Source organism: Polypterus senegalus, chromosome 3 (assembly GCF_016835505.1).
Source record: "Polypterus senegalus isolate Bchr_013 chromosome 3, ASM1683550v1, whole genome shotgun sequence".
Taxonomy (NCBI): Eukaryota; Metazoa; Chordata; class Cladistia; order Polypteriformes; family Polypteridae; genus Polypterus; species Polypterus senegalus.
The window spans coordinates 20,046,420-20,067,152 of NC_053156.1; the positions used below are offsets into that span (position 1 = coordinate 20,046,420).

The window sequence follows — 20,733 nt, forward strand, 5'->3', positions numbered from 1 at the left end:
CAGAGGACACGGACGCTCCTCTACAAAATGCCGCCTTATCGCGGTGCTTCTGCATACTTAAAAGCACGTCTTGATTTTTTGATTGTTTGCTTTTCTTAGCGAGCGCTTTCTCTGACATTCTCTGCTCCTGACGGCGCTCCTTTGAAGAGAAGATATCTTTGCATTCTTTTAATTGTGAGAAAGAACTGCCATCTCAGTCTTGTCATGGAGCACAGTTTAAACTTTTGACTAAAGGGTGTTATTTCATGTCTAGAGGGCTCTAATAATGTTAACAGTGTGGGAGAGTTTATAAGGGCTTAAAATATATAAAAATAACTACACAAACATATGGTTTCTACTTCGCGGATTTTCACCTATCGCGGGGGGGTCTGGAACGCAACCCCGCGATAGAGGAAGGATTACTGTAGACCACCTTCATCTATAGAGGTGTACTCACTTTTTGACATGACTGTAGCTGTGACATAGCTCAGTGAGCTGATAAACACAAAAGACCACTAAGCCCCCAAGTCTCAAAACAGTAAGAATGCAGTGCCATCTTCATCTGGACACAGTTCATACACTGGAGGGTACATTGTAATGCTTAGTCTATCCGTAAATCAGCTTAATTATATACAGATACAATCTGCATAAGACACCTGTTAATTTCAAGAACAAATAATCGTCGATTTACAACCTTACGCGTCTTACGACCCATTTGACCCATTAGGACTGTTACTGTGTCTCACAGTTTTCGCCACACCAGCTCCATATTCATTCATCTTGATCTCAGTTTATTACCTGCAGCGGATTTGACTACGTTCAGTTACATTTGTGTTAAAATTACAGGAAAAAACACAATTGATCTTGACACAAAAATTAAAGTGATCAAGCAAGTATGAAGGAGGAAAGAAAGCGAATGCGATCACATGTGACTTTTAAGTTGTCCCATTGTAACCTCACCACATGTGCTGTACTGCTGCGCTCTGGCTTTGAATCCAGTTAACCGGCAAATCTTCAGCGTTGTGACTCACGATGTGCCGCTTTGTGTGAACCGCCACAAAGGAGCGATGAAATCACGCTGAACTCCTTTATCTGTTAATGTTTATCATGAGCAGGCTGAAATGTTAAAACAGAAAACAAATGAATGCTCAAACTCTGCCAGTACGACTAACCCTCTCTCAGTTAACTCAGTGAACACTGGGAGAGGCTCACACTGATGTTGTAACATAACACAGACAAAGAAAGGATTTGCAAAGCTGTTAAAGGTTCGGCACCCACGCCAACAACAGTAATAATGAAACAAAATAATAATGAAGTAATTTACACAAAAAACAAAAATCTACACAATGTGTTAAGAATGATAAGTACAGTGGTACCTCAGTATACATCCTTAATCCGTTCCAGATCCTTTGACTTATACCAAACAGGAGGTTTACTATACTAAACAAATTTTTCCCATAAGAAATAAAGGGCAAATAATGAATCCGTTCCCATGACAAAAAATCCTATTGTTATTGGCATATTATACATTGATGGGGTTGTATAAAATAATTTAAACACTGCTTAATACTAAAATACATAAATACAAAAGCAATTAGATGAAACAAATGAAAATTTAACCTCACTTTACTTTTTAATAACGTCTTTGTTTTTCACAGTCGTAGATACCGTCGTTCTCGGCAAACGGTATGCAGCAGCCATGTCCCGGATACGCATGCCACCTTCATACTTTTCAACAATCAGTTAAAATTTATGAGAAAAAACACAACATCACGTGAAAATTACAGAGTTATAGCGCAGGTTGTTCACTGAATGCTAGCAACTGGCGTACTGATGCTTGTGGGCAGTCGTGGCTTTGTCTCGAGTGAGGTGAACAAGGGTAGCGCGCAGCGTTCTAGCATGCGAGTCGTATTCCAAACAAAGGTCATATACCAAGCAAAAGTTTTCGTGTTCAAACAGGACGTATACCAAGTTGGACTTATTCCAAAGCGGATGTATACCGCGGTACCACTGTATATCAAAGTCAAAGCAAACTTTATTGTCTATACAGATTTTAAATTGCGAAGCTCGGGGTCCACAGCGTAACAACATGATGTGCAAATAAAAAATTAGAAGTTTTCTAAAATTAAAACACAAACAAGACAAGACATTGTGCAAAGACAAGATTGATGCAATGTATGGTATTATGCAATCTAGATACATAAATATAGTCAATAAGTAATATAATAAATAAATAATAGATATAGAGAATACAGAAATTATCAGTGTATGATAATAGTTGTTTAAGACATGTATAAACAATGACAGGTCAGAATGTTTCACAGCAGAAGGATATCAAGAGTGTCCAAATACTTAAAGGTCAGTATGAGATTTTCAGTTCTTTTCTACATGCACACTCGTCTTTGCAGGAAAGTGGCTTTCATGTATAAAAATTCTGTTTCTAGTGGTGGTTGAGGCAGTGTGGAAGATCCAAGGGGGCAGCACAGTGTTAAGGAGTCTGACAGCTTGGGGGTAAAAACTATCCTGCTGCCTGGCAGATCTGGCTTTGATGCTGCAGTATCTGCTCTTGGATGGCAGAAGTGTGAAAAGTCCATGTGAGGGGTGTAAGGGGTCTTGCACAATGCTGCAGGCCTTGTGGACACTGTGTTTGTAAAATATGTCCTTTACTGAAGGGAGAGGCACCCCAATAATAATAATAATAAAACAATATAATTTAACACTAGAATTACCAGAGCCTACGAAAAAACTCGTAATTCCGTCCCACCTTAAATCGCTTCTTAAATCCCTTCACACCTCTCCGCCAGTGTCCTTTGTCCTCTAAATGTGCTGTGATAAAGAGAAGCTAGGAGCAGCCGGCTATTCCATCCCCCCACCGACTTAAGACGTGCACAAACTTCTCCCAGCTCATGCCTTGATTGGGAGTGAAGTGGAGTTTTAGAGTGGAAATGGATCGTTATTTGGAACACACGCATTTCATGTCTGTTCCGTTTCTACAGTAATCTGTGTAAACACATTGTTAAAACAGAAACGTTTTATATATTCTAAAGAAGCAGCCTCAACCTTCGCACTGACGTTGGCTTTTTACACATACTGTCACAACAATGTTGTAGTAATGTAGTTTACTGTTGTTATATTCAGTCTGTTACCCATGCTACGCCATGCTTTTCACATTTTCACATAAGTATACAACATGAATACGGTGAATACAGTTCAATACACAATGAAGAAAAACAAACATAAGTCATAAAGACAAAATTTAATTTGTTTGTAATTAGAAATAAATATTTCAAAATATATAATTACATATTGTTTTTGTTATTAATCACTACGCTTTAATTATGTTCAATTTGTAACAATGAAAATACATCCTGCATATCAGATATTTACATTGCGATTCATAACAGTATCAAAATTACCGTTATGAAGTAGCAACGAAAATAACTACGGTTGGGGTCGCCACAATATGGGAAATTGTATTAAAGGGTCACGGCACTAGAATGATAGAGAACTGCTGTACTATAGGGACATGGGAGCTTTGCTGCTGATATCAGCCCATCCTTATCCACTTCACGCCATGCCTCACACATCTCTCATTCTCTTTGTGTTTTTGCCGCTGCAGGAGAAATTCTGGTGAATGTTCTTGACTTCAAGAAGGATGTCGGACTCTGGCACGGGGTTCTCTCTGTAAGCAGTATTTCCACCTTTTTAGTTCTGCTCAGCTTGTTACAGATTATGGTTCTTGTGTCTGACGTCCCATTTCTCTCTCACTTCAGAGCGTGATGAATAAAATGCACACGGTCAGCGTTCCTTATGCAGTCATGAAAGCCTGTCCTCTCTCCTGGGTGCAGCGAGTCTATGCGCACAAAGGTGAGTGACCTCTTCTGCCCAAATGGCTCACAATACCAGATATGTTGCCCTCCAATGACATGTTTGGTTTTTTTGGGGCTCCTTTTTTTCTTTCATCTTCATCCTTCATAGTGAGATACAACATAACATTCTCTTGACTACTTGATGTTACTCAACATTTGATTACTAGGTCGAATTCGCCTGATCTCATCCTCAATCAATGCCTAAATTTTGTTCTTCTCAAAGCCCTGCAGTCTATGGGAGTGGATGCAACCCTTCTGTTTTGGAGTAGCTGCCATAAAGCCAAATACCAATTTCATTAACTTGTTCTCATACGTCTCTCCACAGCTAAGGTGGCTCTGGTGAAGTGTCGAGACCTGCACTGGGCTATGATGGCTCACCGAGACCAGCGAGACATCAACCTCAGTTCCCTACGAATGCTTATTGTAGCAGATGGAGCCAATCCCTGTAAGTTGTGATATGGGATGTGGTCATCTGCTGGTGACGGGTCCACTGACCCTTGCTTTCTACTTCATCCTTTATTTTGATCTTTTCCAGGGTCGGTGTCTTCATGTGATGCCTTCCTCACTGTGTTCCAGAGTCATGGCCTGAAGCCTGAGGTCATTTGCCCGTGTGCCACCTCCCCTGAGGCAATGACTGCCGCCATCCGCCGGTATGTGCCAGGCCTAACACTGCTCTTCTGTCATCTTTGAGATGTCCTCCTGAAGAAGACGATGTTATTTTTTTGGTGGCATATTGTGATGAATGACTTGAATGGAAAGGGTCAAGCAGGGTCTTCTGTATTCAGGTTGTTGTGGTAGGGGGAGCGATACCTCATTACGGGAACCCTGTTTATAGACTGAAGTGCCTTCAGAAAGTCTTCAGACCCCTTTACTTTTTTCATGTGTTCTTATGTTGCAGCCCTATGCTGAAATTTTTTCAATTCAATTTTTCCCTCATCAAGCAGCACTTAATATCCCAGAGTGACAAAGCTAAAACTGGATTTATGAATTTTCCTCCTCCTTCTTTCGGCTGCTCCCGTTAGGGGTTGCCACAGTGGATCATCATCTTCCATAACTTTCTGTATCTTGTTCTGTTAGGATTTAAGAATTTTCCAAAGTAACTAAAAATAAAAAAAAAACTGAACTATCTCAATGACACAAGTATTCAGACCCTTAGCTATGACAAAATTGGCTTGAGTGTGTTCTATTCTATTGGTCATCACTGAGATGTTCCTACACGTTGTTTGGAGTCCACCTGTGGTCAATTCAGTTGACTGGTCTGATTAGGAAAGACACACACCTGTGTGTAGAAGGTCCACCAGCGACAAAAAACAAGGAATTGACAGTAGAACACAGGAATCAAGATTGTGTCGAGGCACGGATTTGGGTAAGGCTACAAAGTAATATCTGCACCTCCAAGGGGAACAGTGGCCTACATAATTCTTAAATGGAAATGTCTGGGACGGCACGGTGGCGCAGTGGGTAGCGCTGCTGCCTCGCAGTTAGGAGACTTGGGTTCGCTTCCTGGGTCCTCCATGTGTTGAGTTTACATGTTCTCCCCATGTCTGCGTGTGTTTCCTCCAGCTACTCTGGTTTCCTCCCACAGTCCAAAGACATGCAGGTTAGGCGTATTTGCGGTCCTAAATTGTCCCTAGTGTGTGCTTTGTGTATGTGTGTGTGTGTGCGCGCCCTGCGGTGGGCTGGCGCCCTGCCCGGGGTTTGTTTCCTACCTTGTGCCCTGTGTTGGCTGGGATTGGCTCCAGCAGACCCCCGTGACCCTGTAGTTAGGATATAGCGAGTTGGATAATGGGTGGATGGATGGAAATGTCTGGAACCACCATGAGTCTTCCTAGATTTGGTCACCATGCCAAACTTAGCGATCATAGGATAATGGTCTCAGTAAGAGAGATGACCAAGAACCTGATGGTAAACTTGGGGCCAAGCTCCAGAGAACCTGTGTGGAAATGGAAGAAACTCCTATAATAACAACCACTACTACAGCACTCCACTAATCTTGGCTTTATGGCAGAGTGGGCAGACGACACATGAATGACCGTTAAGCGTTTGCAAAACAGTGGCATCTAAAGGACTCTCAGTAAGTGAGAAACAAGATTCATTGATCTGATGAAGCCAAGATTGAATTGATTGGTCACATCTTGAGGAAACCAGGCAGCGTTCATCAACTGTACAATTCTGTTCCAGCATTGAAGCATTTTGGTGGCAGCATCATGCTGTGGAGTTGTTTTTTAGTGGCAGTGGCATCGAGATTAGTCAGGGTTGAGGGAAAGCTGAAAGGAGCAAAATACAGAGATATCCTTAACGAAAACCTGTTCAGAGCGCTCTGGACCGTAGATTGGGCTGAAGGCTCACCTTCCTCGAGGGTAAAGCAAAGACAACACAGGAGAGGCTTAGAGGCAACTCTGTGAATGTCCTTAAGTATTCCAGACAAAGCCTCAATTTGAACCCAATCAAAGATCTCTGAAGAGACCTGAAAATATCAGTCCACCGACAGTCTCCAGTGAGGACAAGAGCGGCAGAAGTTTGCTGTATCAGACCCAAGACGACTCCAGGCCATAATTGCTGCCAAAGGAGCTTCAACTAAGTATTGAGTAACAGGTCTGAGTACTTTTGTCAATGTGGTACTTCAGTTTTATATACAAAAATTCCTATAATCTTGCATTTGTACTTAGTCATTCTGGGGTATATAGTGTGTTGCTTGATGAGAGGGCAAAAAAATTAATTAATACTTAGTCATTCTGGGGTATATAGTGTGTTGCTTGATGAGAGGGCAAAAAAATTAATTAAAATGATTTTATCAATGGCTGCAACATAACAAAATGTGAAGAAAGAGAAGGGGCCTGAATTATTTCTGAAGACGCTATAATTTTTGATGTCCAGCATGGTAGTACCAACTGTAGTACCATAATAGGTTTGTGGCTTAACGTCTATGATCAAGTACGCATTCCTGTATTTAAAGTTGGGATACAGAGAGAGTCGTGTAAACTGGGGCTATAGGTGAGTGTTTGGGGACTGGCTTAGCTGGTGGCCACTACGCCAGCCTGTTTGTGAGATAATAAGAGACCAAGCCCCTGCTTTCATCATTCTTAGTGGGCAGTCAACATGACCAAGTCTGTGTGTGTTTGTGTGTGTGTTGCAGGCCAGGTGTCCCTGGGGCTCCACTTCCAGCACGTGCTATTCTCTCTATGAGCGGACTGAGCTACGGAGTGATTCGGGTGAACACAGAGGACAAGAATTCGGCCCTGACTGTTCAGGACGTCGGACACATCATGCCAGGATGTGAGTTGTTGAGGGTTCAGAGATGTTGTCAGAATTATTTAGGAGGGGAGGGCTAGCCAGGAACTAGGGATGTTTGATCATTTTACTGTAATGTTAGTCTCTTTCATATGTATGCTTTTAATGAATTTTGCGTTTTTAATATGTGAGTATTTCAATTCAGACATTAGTTTCACATTTAATTTTGAAACAACAAAAATTATTTCTATAGAACATTTTCATACAAACAATGTAGCTTAATGTGCTTTATATAATGAATTAACACTAGAATTACCAGAGCCTACGAGAAAACTCGTAAATCCGGCCGACCTTAAATCCGTTCACACCTCTCTGTCAGCGTCTTTTGTCCTGTAAATCTGCCGATTAAGACAAGCAGCAAGCAGCCTGCTATTCCATCCCCCGCGGAGAGGTGCGAACGGATTTAAGGTGGGCCGGATATACGAGTTTTCTCATAGGCTCTGGTAATTCTAGTGTTGAAAAAAGGAAGTTAATATAAAACATCAACAAACAAGATTATGGAATATTATACAGTATGTAACAAAGAAAAAGGTAAGGTCAAATAGCCAGGAAGACAGAAAAAACAAAATAAAAAAAAAAACTCAAGTTAAGCTGGGGGGAAAAAAGAAATCTCCAGTGGGCCCAAGGCCAAAAGACTGACCAGCAATCCCCCCCAAGGTGGGCATTCTACCAAACATAGATGTTCTAAGTCAGTCCTGAAGGCTTTCAGGATTCATATGGAAGAATTTGATGAGGATGGCCATGTGGACATCTGGTAATAGAAAGTTGATTTTAATAAGTTATATTTTAATTTGTTTACATGGCACTATCTTCCTAATATGTGACTGTTGCCAAAGATAATATCATTGGCTGCAGCGGTATAAATATAGTGATGATCAGACACTGCTTCACCCCTTGTTATATTCAGAACCATCCAAAGACATTAGCGACAGTCAGCTTTTCTTTCAAGTAGGCCCAAGCCTAGCATCAGAGTCCGTATCTTGGCTCTTCCTCCTTCTGACTTTGACCTTCATGCTCTGATAGCTAAGCTGTCCTAATATCTCATCCAGATTCTTCTTCAAGATAGTAGAGGTTCCTGCATTTTTTTTTGTCCGGTGCATGGCTCAGCGATACTAGGAAACCCCAACATATAATATACCATTCAACTCATCTTGATGTCTAGTTATGCAAAATGTCTTTCTTTTTGAGGTTCTCCTCTATTTATGCCCCTATAAATGTAAAAAGTCCTCATTTTCATTTCAATTTAGGACCATATTTTGTGCAGGAAATTACATACTTACGATAAAGAGCAAACCAATAAGTGTCTTCAGTAAAAAGGATTTGAAGTTTTGCAGTGCCACATCAATCGACCCCCTAATGGGATACACAGGGACAATGTTACTCCTTTCCACAAAACTTTGGAAAAAATGGACATTGGTAATTACAGGCATGTGGAGTGTCGCTTTGAGCTCTTTCAAGGTTGCTGATCCACCGATATGAACCTATTTTTGTTAGGATTTTTTACCAGTGGTCCTACCCCACTTAGAGTCACTCCCAGAAGGTTAAAATGACAAATTTGAACCATAAGCATGTGGGGTATTGTTTTAGACTATTTCAAGGTCATTGATTACAAGCAGGATGTACTTTTTAATTTTTGTTCTGTTACAATCAAGAATATTTAGAATTGATGCATGCTTTTTAATATTTCATTAATTTGATGTAGCTATTCTTGTTTATTGTGTACTTTTACCTTATGAAGTAAATCGTCACATTTCTTTTGAATACCCGAAATTAGGACGGCTTACGCTCATTCAGACTTTTTGGCCTTTCGATTTTTGGTTAACTGTAAGAGTAATTTCAATTAGCTTTGGAAAACTGAATTGCCTTCCTGTACTGCAATGTCTGCTACAGACATGTGGTTAATTAAAACAGACCTGAGGGCCTTTTAGTTGCACATTCCTGAAGCAGAATGGACGCCTTCAGCAAAAAGAAGCTGTTAGATGTAGTTCAGGCTGGGGTGTTTTGAACCAAAGGGTGACAGCAGGCTGCAAATTTGATTGTGTTGTGCTCAAATACTAAACCAGCATGCTGCAGTACTTAACCACGTACACTGTATGGCCAAAAGTTTGTGGACACCTCATGACCTAACCTGTGTGAACTTATCTGACATGGTGAGTGACATCATTGCATGGGGGTCTCCAGGGTATGGTGAGGTGATCAGTTTATTGTGCATTCGTGCGCAGACGCACACGGTCCAGCCAATTGCCTCGTTAATTCCCGAGGGCGTGTAATTAGGCACTTACACCTGCCAGTAGTTTAAAGAGCAGTGCCCAAGCAGTAGATAGAAGAGATTGTGAGCAATCTGGAGGAGAAAAGTGGGAGCGCAATTGTGAGTAGTAGAGAAGAGAAAATGGTATGAGAGAGAGCAGAGCTGATGGCGCACTGAGGGGGGACCCCGCTTGACTTGGTAAGTTGGAACGAGGACTTGGATGGCTCTCCCCTAAGTATACACCCAGTGAACATCTGGGGAGATGGAGGGACCGATACGGGAAGAAGGTGGCCACAGCTGCCATCTGGAAAGACCCACTGGGATAAGCTGGGGAGACACAGAGAGAAAGAGAGAGAGAGAGACTTGCAGAGAAGCCCTTGGGATCTTTCAGATTGGGCATTTTATTTTAACAGCCACAACAGCACTGCTTTTTATAATGGTTAATGGACATTATCTTATCTGCACTGCACTCTTGTATGTGGATTCTGTTTTAATAAACATGCACTGTGCACATTTGGAACGTTGAACCCGGTGGTTGTTTCTCACTCGCCAACTATGTCCATCCTCAGTTTACAAACTAGTAGGACTATTTAGAGTCAGGGGAGAGCCCCAGAAACGACCCTTGAACAGTATGGCCACTTCCATCAAATTCAAACGAGTCTGTGATACCTTGGAAAGTCACGTAGCGTGTCTCCAGCTTTTACATGCACAATGACTGAATTCTGGGAGATGTATCCTTACCTGGTTCTGTGATCAAAATAATTTATGCTCTGCCTTGCTGCCTCATTGTCTTTTAGCCCTGATGTGCATCGTCAAACCTGACGGACCACCCCAGCTTTGTAAAACTGATGAGATCGGAGAGATTTGTGTGAGTTCTCAACCCGGGGGCATGATGTATTACGGATTGCCTGGGGTCACCAAAAGCACTTTTGAGGTACAGTGTGTTAGGGATGCAAGTGTCATGGTGGACAAGTGAGTATTGCTGAGTAGTCCTCTGACTCTCTTCTTAATTCCATACTGCAGGTGATACCAGTGAATGCAGCAGGTGCGCCCATTGGGGAGAACCCCTTTGTCCGCTCAGGTTTGCTTGGCTTTGTGGGCCCGGTAAGTACCCACCTTAACCACTCTATTGCAAGAAAAAGGCAATGAATAAAATTCCCTTTGAGCTGACCGTCTCATTCCTTGTGTTATGCAGGGCAGTCTGGTGTTTGTGGTAGGCAAGATAGATGGCTTGCTGATGGTCAGTGGCCGAAGGCACAATGCGGATGACATCGTAGCCACGGCTCTGGCTGTAGAGCCTGTCAAGACGGTCTACAGAGGAAGGTAGGAAGTCCAGGGATATCGAATGGAAGGCACAGGGGTGGTGAATAAGAAGGGAGATGCTCACTTTCTGGTTCGCAATGGGGTGGACCTTAGCAGCTTTATAAATAATGCCAAATTGGGCTGCTCACATCCATTACTTATAGATTAGGACAGGCATTTTCAAACTTGGTCCTGGGTGACCCCCTTTTCGTTCCAACCAGCGTCTGCTTTTAATTGGACACCTGAGCTAATTAAGTGAACTGTTATTTACCAGATTCTGTGTTTTGGGAACAATATAGATATTAGAAGACTAATTTTGGTTAAAAAAAATTAATAAAATGTACTAAGCAGTTATATTGAAATAATGTTTTTTTTCTTTTTAACACTACAGTAATCCCTCCTCGATCGCGGGGATTGCGTTCCAGACCCCCAACCCTAGCCCCAAAGAAGTAGGTGAAAATCCGCGAAGTAGAAACCATATGTTTGTGTAGTTATTTTTATATATTTTAAGCCCTTATAAACTCTCCCACCCTGTTAACATTATTAGAGCCCTCTAGACATGAAATAACACCCTTTAGTCAAACGTTTAAACTGTGCTCCATGACAAGACAGAGATGACAGTTCTTTCTCACAATTAAAAGAAAGCAAACATATCTTACCTTCAAAGGAGCGCCGTCAGGAGCAGAGAATGTCAGAGAGAGCCCTCGCTAAGAAAAGCAAACAATCAAAAAATCAATACGTACTTTTAAGTATACAGAAGCACCGCGATAAAGCGGCATTTTGTAGAGGAGCGTCCGTGTCCTCTGTGCAAACAGCCCCTCTGCTCACACCCCCTCCGTCAGGCAGAGAGAGTGAGAAAGATAGAGAGAAGCAAACAAGCATATCTTATAGCATTGAGGAGTTTTAGTTAATATGTAATACATGCTCTGATTGGGTAGCTTGTAAGCCAACCGCCAATAGCATCCCTTGTATGAAATCAACTGGGCAATCAAACTGAGGAAGCATGTAACCTAAATTAAAAGACCCATTGTCCGCAGAAAGCGTAACCAGCAAAAATCTGTGATATATATTTAGATGTGCTTACATTTAAAATCCGCGATAGAGTGAAGCCGCGAAAGTCGAAGAGCGATATAGCGAGGGATTACTGTATTTTCATCTTGATTTTCATTCTACCTTTCCAGTTGTTTGTTTAATCCATTATTTACTCATTAGCGGGTCTGACGCTAAAGTAGTTGCAGCCTTTCACGATTCAGTGTTGTTTCCCAGCGTGTCTGCTCTGCTCGTTTTTAATAACACTGGTCTACAAAAAAAAATTTTTGTTTGCTACTGGGAACTTCAGATCAGCTCTTTATCACGTTTTTTACACTGATTTTATATATAAAATCAAAATTAAGCCAGCACGTCAGGTTTTTGAAAAATACATCATTGAAATTTTGTAAATATCAATATAATTTATCAACACGATATCAGGAGTTTGGACTGTGTGCCACCAAAATAGTTTTGATGTGTTTATTCTGAAAGCAAACCAGAAGACGATACCAGAGACACATTAAAGAATATTTGTCAATTTACCTCAATATACAAGCGAGGTCAGCGTGCCCAAAAATGTCGGAGGCGCTCACTTCTGCGCTTGTACTGCACCTCCGTCTCTCTTTGCAAAAACCAACAATAGTCACCTATCATGCTCAGAGTGAATTTTCCCCGATATCAGTTTTCCATCACCTTTTATAACTTGATGAAATCTTTCCCTATACTCTTTGCTGACATCGCCTAGATTTGGTGAAAAAAAGTCGACGAGAATGTAAAAAAATGACATCTTCAGTGACATTCTGGCTCCCATAAGCTGATACACTTTCAGCAGGTTCTCCACAAGCTCAGCATAATTCTCTGCTCTGTGACGGTCAAGAAAATTCTGGACAACTCGCACAAATGCTTCCTATGCTGCTGATTCAGTGGGCTTCAGTTTCCTTTTAAACTCCTCGTCAACCATCAGTTAACTGATTTCAGGAACAATAAGAAACACCTTCCTATATTGTGGCTTAATTTTTCTCGAGACCAAACTTTTTTCTTAAATGCTGAAAAGCATTGGCGTTTTCGTCCATCGCCTTGGCAAAACTTTCAAAGTAACGGTGAATATAACGAACAAAATGTCCTGAGATTCAATGTTATGTTTAACAGTAAAACTGACTACCTGCTGCACCGTCATGTCCGAGTTGTGTCATTATGCTTTAGAGTCATACAAGTCCTTGGTAATCATTAACAAATATTTTTTCTACTAATTAAAAATGTATTATTTTTAAATAAAGTTAATGACAAGGTAAACAACTCACAGCTGTTAGTAATGTGTGGCAAATTCTTTTATCTCAATGGCATCCCTAGTGGAAATACTTTTATTTATCAATATGGTTATCTGCCTTTATTGTCCAGTCACCCTAGTTGTCCAAGACCTGGAACATCAGAACTAATAAAACGGGACATGTGGATGAAAACGGTTTTCAGATTTGGAGTCCACATGTGAAACCTGTTAAAGTAAAGGTGAAAGACTCTCATTAGCAAAATGCTTGTTGACCAGTGGTGTTAATAATATATAGATTAGATTATTTTATTTATGAAAGCACGTTTAAATCAACAGAGGTTGCACCAAAGTGCTGTACAAAAAAGCATTAAAATAAACACAATACAAACAATCATGCAAAAGCAGATTAATAAAACAATCAACTACATCATCCACCACAATCCCATTGTACACAATGAAAGACAGAAGAAAACAAGTAAGTCTTAAGCTGACTTTTAAAAACCTCGATAGAGGATGAAAACCTGATGTGAAGAGGCAAGTCATTCCAAAATCTAGGAGCAACATCTGAGAAAGCTCCGTCTCCCCTTGACTTCAGCCGAGATCTTGGCACTACAAGGAGCAGTTGTCCAGATAACCTCAGTGCTCTTGGTGGTACATAGGGGTGAAGGAGGTCACAGATATATTTTTGGAGCGAGACCATGCAAGGATTTAAAAACAAACAACACGATTTTAAAATCAATGCAACACCTCACCGGTAGCCAGTGGAGAGAGGCTAAAATGGGGGATCCTTTTTCTTCGACCCAATCAAAAATGTAGCTGTAGTGTTCTGAACCAGCTGAAGGGAGCAAACTGCGCAAAGGAAGGGCAGAATATAATGAACAAGACAAAAGAGAGTTAAGCATTTAAGTCTATTGCAAAAACAGAAATATTTCTGAATGTCTTATAAATGTAAAAAAAATCATGATGCTGTGCGTTTCTGAATGTAGAGTAAGAGAAGACAAGACAAAACAAAACAGCTAATTAAATGAGGTCAGTGTTATCAGATATTGTCACTGATTATAAATCTAGTTAAAACAAAAACTGGAAGCTACAGTGGACCCCCAGAAACTGACTTTGAGAACCTCTGCATTGGGACATTTCATAAAGATGTGCAGTTTGGCTTCTGACTTCTGCTTCCCACTGGGCAGGTTTTTGGAGACAATATATTTTTTTATTTCTGACTCCAATACAATGAAAGGGTGAGTTTTTTGGTAAAAGGGATCTCATTGTTGCAATTGTTGCCTGAGGTGGCATGGCTTGAAATAAAGTGCAACATACTATTAAAGTCTCCTGACTCTGGTTTGGGATGAAGACACTGATACGGGTTTCCTTCTACCGTACCTCTTGCAGAATTGCAGTCTTCTCAGTGACGGTATTTTATGATGAGCGCATTGCTGTTGTGGCTGAGCAGCGGCCTGATGCCTTAGAGGAGGACAGCTTTCAATGGATGAGCCGAGTTCTGCAGGTTGGTACACAGGATGAGGACTGTGGCACACCCTCCTGGTGCCAAAAAAAAATAAATGTTAAACTCACTTCTTTCTTCCCAGGCTATTGACAGCATCCACCAGGTCGGTCTGTACTGCCTGGCACTCGTACCTGCTAACACCCTCCCTAAGACCCCTCTAGGGGGTATTCACATTGCCCAGACTAAGCAACACTTCCTGGATGGAAACCTGCATCCCTGTAATATTCTAATGTGTCCTCACACCTGTGTGACAAACCTACCCAAGCCTCGGCAGAAGCAGCCAGGTAAGTGCGGATTCTACTAGAGGGGCGCGAGTGTCTACAGTTTCTTACCTTCTACATGTGGCTGTGCGCTTCCTCACGCTGGATCATCTGTGTTGCAGTTGGTGTCGGGCCAGCCTCCATTATGGTTGGGAACTTAGTTGCTGGGAAGCGTATTGCACAGGCATCTGGTCGGGACTTGGGACTCAGCGAGGATCAGGACCTGGTTAAAAAGGTACAGCCTTATGTTCACAGGCCTTCTCAGTCTCTCATGTTGAATCTTACAACCTTTCTGTGCTGGTCAGAGTTCCCTATGGTGGTGTGCTGACATAGGTGCCTACCCAGTGTGCCTCTGCCAAAGAGTCCCTCTTGAGTCTTCCTTCCAACAAGTAGTTTTTCACTTACCCAGCTGACTGCTGCTTTGCAATATGCCAGTCAGCTGGTTCAATTTCTGCTTCACTTGAGTAACACCCAATCAGCTTGTGTGGTCAGCACCTCTCTAAAGCGACTTCACATTTTTCTGACCTCCCTTCTGAAGACAGACCCCGTTTTTTGTTCTGTACTTGTTGGCTCATCCCATATTTGTTACCTAGTTTATCTTTCTAAGTGTATCTTTCTCTCTTTTTGATTTCTGTTATAATTAGTACTCCATTATACAATCATGTGAAAAAGTAAGTATATCCCAGTGCATACTGAAATACCTAGGGATGTGTCGCAATATTCGTAATATGTAACTTAATTACGCTTTCAAATATTTGTTTTAGGGCAAAGGCCAAAAAAAAACACCCCTTAGTTTTCTAAACATTAGAACAATCTAGATGAGAATAGGCCATTCAGCCCAACAAAGCTCACCAATCCTCTCCACTTATTTCTTCTAAAGAAACGTCAAGTCAAGTTTTGAAAGTCCCTAAATCCTACTGTCTACCACACTACTTGGTAGCTTATTCCAAGTGTCTGTGGTTCTCTGTATAAAGAAAACCTTCCTAATGTTTGTGCAAAATTTACCTTACCAAGTTTCTAATGGTGTTCCCGTGTTCTTGATTAACTCCCTTCATAATTTTCTACACAATTTTAAACATCTTCAATGAGGTCTCTCTTTAATCGTGTTTTGCTTGAACTGTAAAGGCTCAGCTCTTTTTAAAACATCTTTCTTCATAATACATCCCCTGTAGCCCTGGAATCACCCTAGTCGCTCTCCTCTTGACTTTTCCCAGCACTGCTGTGTCCTTTATGTAGACCAAAACTGCACACAGATCTCCAGATGAGACCTCACCAGTGTGCTGAACCCCTCCACACATCAAGGCGCTATATAACCTGACATTCTGTTAGCCTTCTTAATGGCTTCTGAACTCTTTCTGGCAGTTGATACCTTAGAGTACACTACGACGGACTTTCGATTTTCAGTCGTCCCATTGTTTATTGAAACCTTACCTTTTTACTTCCTACATGTGATACTTTATATTTACTGACATTAAATTTCATCTGTCACAAATCTGCCCAGTCCTGTATATAGATTCCAGATTACTTGCCAATCCACCTTGGTATCGTCTGCAAACTTCACCAGTTTGTTACTTATTTTCCTATCCAAATCATTTCTTTTTATTAAAAATACCAGCTGCCCCAGCACTGACTCCTGCTGGACACCACTCTTCACATCGGCCAATTCTGATGAGGTTCCTTGCACCATCACCCTCTGCTTCCTGTGTCTGAGGCAATTCTGCACACCCTGAACTCCCACTTCTTTCAGTTTGTTTCCCTTCTTTAAGTGTGGCACCTTATCAAATGCTTTCTGAAAGTGTAGATAAGCTCCACTTTGATCTTATTGTTTACTAGCCAACCCGCGGCGTACCATACACGCATAATCAGGCCGGTTTTTGTTAATGATTTTTAAGCAGAGGGAGAAAATAAACATTTGAAAAATCGGTAATGTAATAAATCAGCAAGAAAAGGAACATTGTAACAATGCACGGAACGAACCAACACACAATCGTCTGTGACTGAAAACTGGCGCACCATCTTCGCACCTTCTCCTGCCAGACGGAGGGATGGGGGTGCATGGCGCGGAGTGTGGAACTGGAGGAAAGGAGAATGACGTCCATTCAGCTCCGTCCGTCATGCTAGTCTGCTGATTTCTCGTTCAGTGTGCCCACCTCCACCTCGTCACTTGAGTCGCCGTCTTTACATAGTCCAGATGCACCTGTGAGTGACGTAGACTTTTCATTGCTCCGTGCGGTTTTGGCCGCTTTTCTATATATAATCCACCAAGACACCTGACCACGGTAGTAGCGAGGTGGGAGGGGGGTGTGTACAAAGGGTTGGGACGCAACCAGTGGGAGCGTATGAGTCGCACTTAGTGGGAATTCCACGGTTTGCAGCCCGAATGGGGTTCAACGGCTTACCCACGCCGGGTAGACACACGCTCAATGTCATGCATAATTACTTATTGAATGCTAAACACTTCTGGAAAGACACGGTTGTCTAAAACGGGTTGCTGTGAGAATACAACAGTAAGTGAATGAAAAGATGGAACTCTGGAGAGAGCAAAATGCAACACAATAGTGAACCTGCGGCATAACAAACGCCGCATAATTATTTATTGATGGTTGAACAATTCTGGAAAGACACAGTTGTCTAAAAAGGGAGAGTTTAAGGATACAACAGAAGGTGAATGAAAAGATGGAACTGTAGACTTTTCATTGCTCTGTGCGGTTTTGGCTGCCTTTTATATATATATATATATATATATATATATATATATATAATCCAACCAAGACACCCAATAGCGAGGGGGGTGTGAACAAAGTGCAGGAGCATCTAAGAAGATGCATGTTTGTTGCGGATGTGAATTGCTGTACGTAGCGTGTAAAACAGTTTGCTATGGTGCATGCGGTCGTGCGTCGTAACCGAAAACTTGGTTTTTAAAGATCGCTTACTTCATTGTGTTTTAACCTCAGTTGTAAAGGAATGTTTTAAGGTCCCCATGGGATACCCCTCGGTTTTGGTTGCTTTTCTATATATAATCCACCAAGATACCCGACCACGGTAGGAGGGGGTGTGCACAAAGGATAGGGACATAATGAGTGGGAGCGTATGAGTCACATTTAGTGGGAATTCCATGGCTTGCAGCCCGAATGGGGTTCAACGGCTTACCCACGCCTCTCTGCGCTGGGTAGACACACGCTCAATCTCATGCATACATTATTTATTGAATGCTAAACACTTCTGGAAAGACACGGATGTCTAAAACGGTTGGTGTGAGAATGCAACAGTAAGTGAATGAAAAGATGGAACTCTGGAGAGAGCAAAATACAACACAATAGTGAAGCCGCGGCATAACAAACGCCGCGTGGCTCAGACGTGCATGCGGACTCTTACCACAGACGAAAGGGACTAACTGGGTGGTCGGTGAGTTTTTGCATCCGGGCAAATGGGCAGGCAGTGTGAATGCCTAGAGAGCGAGGGTAGACGCCGGCCGGTGAAAAAGGAGCGTTGGTTGGCAGGAAAATGTCTTCCGTGTTCCCGCAGGAGCATCTAAGAAGACGCATGTTTGTCGCGGAAGCGAATAGCTGTATGTAGCGTGTAAAACAGTTTGCTATGGTGCACGCGGTCGTGCGTCGTAACCGAAAACTCGGTTTTTAAAGACTGCTTACTTCATTGTGCTTCATCCTCAGTTGTAAAGGATTGTTTTAAAGATCCCATGGGATACCCCTCGCAAGCCGTTTCACACGCTGCATATGACGATTCACCTCCGCGAGAAACAGGCCTCTATGAACAGTCAACGTAGCTCGGAGGTACATGACATTAACCTGACCTGCACTGCATGTGGCCTCTACAACAGACGAATATTAATGACGCCATTTTTTCGGTGTCGTTTCGTCCGAGTTGGTGGCCGTGGCCCTGCGAGTTGTCGTCGTATCCAATGGTCTTGGAGTTGGTGGGCGTGGCTCTTTCCTGTGTGCACCATAGGTGTCTCACTTGTCGGCGGCTTAGTGAATCCACACTCCTTCCAGCGTGCTTTCCATGGTTGTCTTGCCTTAGTGAATTATATATATAGATTTTTTTTTTGGCACCCAATTTAGCTCACCCACAGAGTCATTCCCACCGTAATTTTATTCTACACTTGCCTGCCATTCTGCCCAGTCCTATGCAAGTTTGCCAGGCTTACCTCATCTAGGTACAAATTCACATTGTAAGATTCACAGACCCCTCACACAAACCCCCAGAACTTGTCTTGTACTACACCCACAGGACAAGTCCAACCTAAATCTTATCCTGCCTTTACAATCAGGAGACCTTGATTTCCATGAACATACATTTTGCCCAGCTTTCCTTCAGGCCTCAAAATATCTCACTTAGTTTCTGATTAAATTGACCCCTTTCACTATGCCTGCCAAATAAATTTAGCGGCAAACTTTTGTCTAGATCAGTGTTTCCCAAACTTTTTTTTCCTGTACTTGTGCTCTTTTTGTAACCGAAATCATCCTAAGGCACACCACTATTCTGCTAGCCACAAACACATATATATCTCATCTATTATTCTGGACAGGATGTGCCAATTTTTGGTCCTCTCTTTGATGTGCCTTCCAATGCCAGTCCTGTAGCCTTCATGTCACTGTTCAGCAATACTGAGCCTGCTGTTGTCACCTATAACCCACATCTTGAAGCACTTTGAAAAATTATAAAAGAACTTCAGCCAATACTAAATAATGATGAAAAGCTTAGAGATAGATTTCCAGAACCTCCCCTCCTGGCATACAGACAACCACCAAACCTGCAGCAACTAATTTTCTGAAGATCCCTGAGTGAACCAACAAATGATGGCACATGTCCCTGCCTACAGAATAAATGTAAAAGGTGTGTTCACATTTTTAATACAGACTGTGTAGTTATACCACACTGCTGACAAGAACACCGCATAAAGGGATCATTTTTCTGCAGATCATCTAATGTCAGTCCGTCATTCTCCAACCCTCTATATCTTAACACAGGGTCATGGTGGTCTACCTAATTCTTTGAAAGGTCCCAACACTGCAGTCTCTGTGGTTGAAACTCTGGACAAACACTCCGCCAAAGAATGAACTTACACAGGTTTTACATTAAGCCTGGAAAAAGAGACGTTCCTGTAGGAGCTCATGTCAGCAGCCATGGACACTGTGAGAAGGACTTTAAAGTCACAGTGCTTATGGGCAACTTCAAGACACAGCCAGACTGTAAGGAATGGGAATTAAACTGATGCTAAAATTTAATGTATTACAACAAGGATAAACTAGTGACAAGAATTTTATGAGCAGATAATGAGAGGACTATTTACATCTCTCGGACTGACCCACACAACCTGACTACAGATCCACATTGTATGGGGAAAAACCCATCAAAAACTTCAAAAGACATTGTTGGACAGTTCTCAAAAGATCTAAAGATCTTGACTAGACATCGTTCTTCTCTGTTGCTAAATGAATCTTATGCCTCGTCCAAACGTACTTGGGGTTTTTTTTAAAAACGTGAGTTTTCCTCCTTCATTATTAACACTAGAATTACCAGAGTCTACGAAAAAACTCATAGATCCATCCCACCTTAAATCGCTTCTTAAAACCGTTCTCACCTCTCCGCCAGCCTCCTTTGTCCTGTAAATGTGCCGATAAAAAAAAAAACTGCAAGCAACCGGCTATTCCATCCTCCCACACGCGCACTGTTTTTAAAAAAATCTCCATCCACGTGAAAACGCAAAAATCCGCTGTTAAGAGCACAAAACAGGCATAGCTCACAATGGGAATGTCATCTAAATTAATGTTTTTCTCAAATGTGTTCACACCGTGGAATTTGCGAAAATACAGGTGTCATGAACACTACCTGGCTATTTCATTACGACGTGAATAAATGAACTAATCACAGGTGACTTGTATGATAAGAGAAACACACACTTCTGTTCAAATGATCCATGGAATTTGTGGATGGCTTCTTTACTTCTATGGAGTGTCTGATGT

At 41.9% G+C, this 20,733-nt stretch overlaps 1 protein-coding gene across 4 annotated transcripts in view; it reads left to right on the forward strand.

Moving 5' to 3' along the window:
• The window catches only part of dip2bb (disco-interacting protein 2 homolog Bb), a 257,746-nt gene that overhangs the window by 187,312 nt on the left and 49,701 nt on the right, over positions 1–20,733 (forward strand). For all 4 annotated transcript variants that reach the window (XM_039746742.1, XM_039746743.1, XM_039746744.1 and 1 more), the window contains 11 exons: positions 3,599–3,663; positions 3,753–3,846; positions 4,174–4,293; positions 4,384–4,498; positions 6,985–7,124; positions 10,185–10,321; positions 10,411–10,491; positions 10,583–10,710; positions 14,375–14,489; positions 14,572–14,773; positions 14,872–14,984. In XM_039746742.1, the coding sequence (XP_039602676.1) occupies positions 3,599–3,663; positions 3,753–3,846; positions 4,174–4,293; positions 4,384–4,498; positions 6,985–7,124; positions 10,185–10,321; positions 10,411–10,491; positions 10,583–10,710; positions 14,375–14,489; positions 14,572–14,773; positions 14,872–14,984 (1,310 nt within the window). The remainder of the gene's footprint in view (positions 1–3,598; positions 3,664–3,752; positions 3,847–4,173; positions 4,294–4,383; positions 4,499–6,984; positions 7,125–10,184; positions 10,322–10,410; positions 10,492–10,582; positions 10,711–14,374; positions 14,490–14,571; positions 14,774–14,871; positions 14,985–20,733) is intronic.